The following is a 2,004-nucleotide window of genomic DNA, read 5'->3' as shown; positions in this document are numbered from 1 at the left end:
GCAATCAATTTTCATGGCTTAATGCGTATGATATTTATAACGTTTACATACAGCATTATCAACATCAAATTTCTGGATGTAGTCTTTGTACATTTGCAACCGGTTTATGCTGATATCACCTCTCAACTGGAACAATCACTCGGAATCGACAAACTAGTAAGTCTCTGTGCGGTTTTTCAATGACAAGAGTGCGATAATTGCTTTCATACTATTGTAATAACTTCTTAATGACGCTTAGGCTTTATCGTGTTATCACTTAATTGGAATATGTAGAAGTAGCGCTATTTAGTATTACAATATGGTCTTGCTACAGCTTTTTTTTTAAATTCTCCCTTCATTTTAATGGATTTTATATCCTATACTTTGCAGTAACTGGGTGTACAACCTTAGCCATACTTTCAAATTATACTCGTATTACCCAAGTTTGCAATGTTAACTGTATCTATTCATGTTAGGTACATTCGCGAATTCGAATTAGTGTTTATGCCATTTCTGGTCCGGAAATGATCGAAAAAATGAACATCATGTCACAATTACATTATGATCTCAAAATTACCACCGTCACTGGCATACCAATGAAGGTAACCCAAACGATTGATTTCATTAGGTCCTCTCTAATTAGATCAGATCTACGGTAAAACCTCTTTAACTCAGAAAATCACTTTTCTGTAATAGGAAGAGCAAAGTACTGGAACTTCATCAAATTATGATGTTCAATTACTACATCCCTCCGCAATTCATGACAGCCTACAGACGTCTTCTGAAGATTACGGTAACTTCTATAGTTTGACAACGATAGATGGTTTTTATTTATTCTAGATATTTTTCTATGACAATGATACATCTCTTTCTTAGATGTTGTAGACCCTTTTACTCTGAAAAGGAATAACAAAGCTTCAGTTGTCTTAAAATGGTGTACACCCAAACAAGCATCTAATCCACGTAGGTCATATATATATCCGTGGTTTATATTTTCTGTTATTAATCCGTCAGCTACGTTTATTACAGTATCTGAATCACAATTTTGTACTAGCATGAGCCGTATTACACCTGTTGAGGTAATCAATTAAGCGATAAAGTGTTATGTCTTCATACCATGCTCAATTTACAAGCTAACGTTCATAATAAATTTATTGATGCACTATCAGCCAAGCAGTCGACCTACCATTTGCTTAATGAATTTCCTTCTTTCGGGTAATATTTCGCTTCTTCTTGGCTTCATATAGATTGACTTTAAACGTCATCGCAACATCTATTTGTGAATAGAGTTGCTCATTTTACATAATCACAAAGATTTATTACAGTAAATGCTAATTGTTTCTTCTTGAATCTAGGACGTACTGTTGCTTTGGAGCAACCGAAAAAAACCAGCCATAAATCTGTTATATCTCATCTCTTAGTAGGCCATAAAAGACAAGATGATTGCGACAGTGAAGGTATATTATCGTTTATAATTAGCCTCAACTTTGAATAGAATCCATATTTTCTTACCATGAACACAATTTTGTTCGTCAAGGTGATATATTTGTTCATACGTTATCAATATCTCGCTCGCCTCTGGAGGATCCTCCTTCAATCAGCGAAGGTTCTGGTGGCCGAGTAACGGACTACAGAATTAATGTTAGTAGAACTTAATTATCTACTAGTCTCATCATAGAGAGTTTGGCTACAGTTTCCGTTCAATCTTCTTCAGGATTTTGGTGAACTTATGAAAGACTGTCGCTTAGCACCTATAACTCAGAATAAGTCTACGGAAATCTTGCCGATTGACGCTGGTAGCAATATACGATTTAATCTTCTTTATTGCTTTATCGTAACGAAATAGTAACATTATATAGGAATTAACTGTGTGTTCTAAATTATCGTCTTTGATCATATTTTATATCAACTTTGTACAGCTCTGGATTGTATGGATAGATTTACTCGATACTGGCCGATGACAATGAGTAATTCCACTATGTTTGGCACTGAATGGACAAATGTAATAAACATAAATTCTATCAA

At 34.5% G+C, this 2,004-nt stretch overlaps 1 protein-coding gene across 1 annotated transcript; it reads left to right on the top strand.

Annotated features, from left to right (window-relative positions):
• Positions 1-675: 675 nt before the first annotated feature.
• TRIADDRAFT_30328 (uncharacterized protein) lies at positions 676-1,635 on the top strand (the record flags this gene model as incomplete). The annotated part of the gene is made up of 6 exons (XM_002116070.1): positions 676-784; positions 895-942; positions 1,009-1,058; positions 1,149-1,194; positions 1,335-1,430; positions 1,517-1,635. Coding segments are annotated over 6 exons (468 nt in total), but the record flags the coding sequence as incomplete, so codon positions are not given.
• Between the last annotated feature and the right edge of the window lie 369 nt (positions 1,636-2,004).

The sequence above is a fragment of the Trichoplax adhaerens genome, genomic scaffold, assembly GCF_000150275.1.
Source record: "Trichoplax adhaerens TRIADscaffold_13 genomic scaffold, whole genome shotgun sequence".
Taxonomy (NCBI): Eukaryota; Metazoa; Placozoa; class Uniplacotomia; order Trichoplacea; family Trichoplacidae; genus Trichoplax; species Trichoplax adhaerens.
This window is presented reverse-complemented; position numbering and strand designations above follow the sequence as displayed.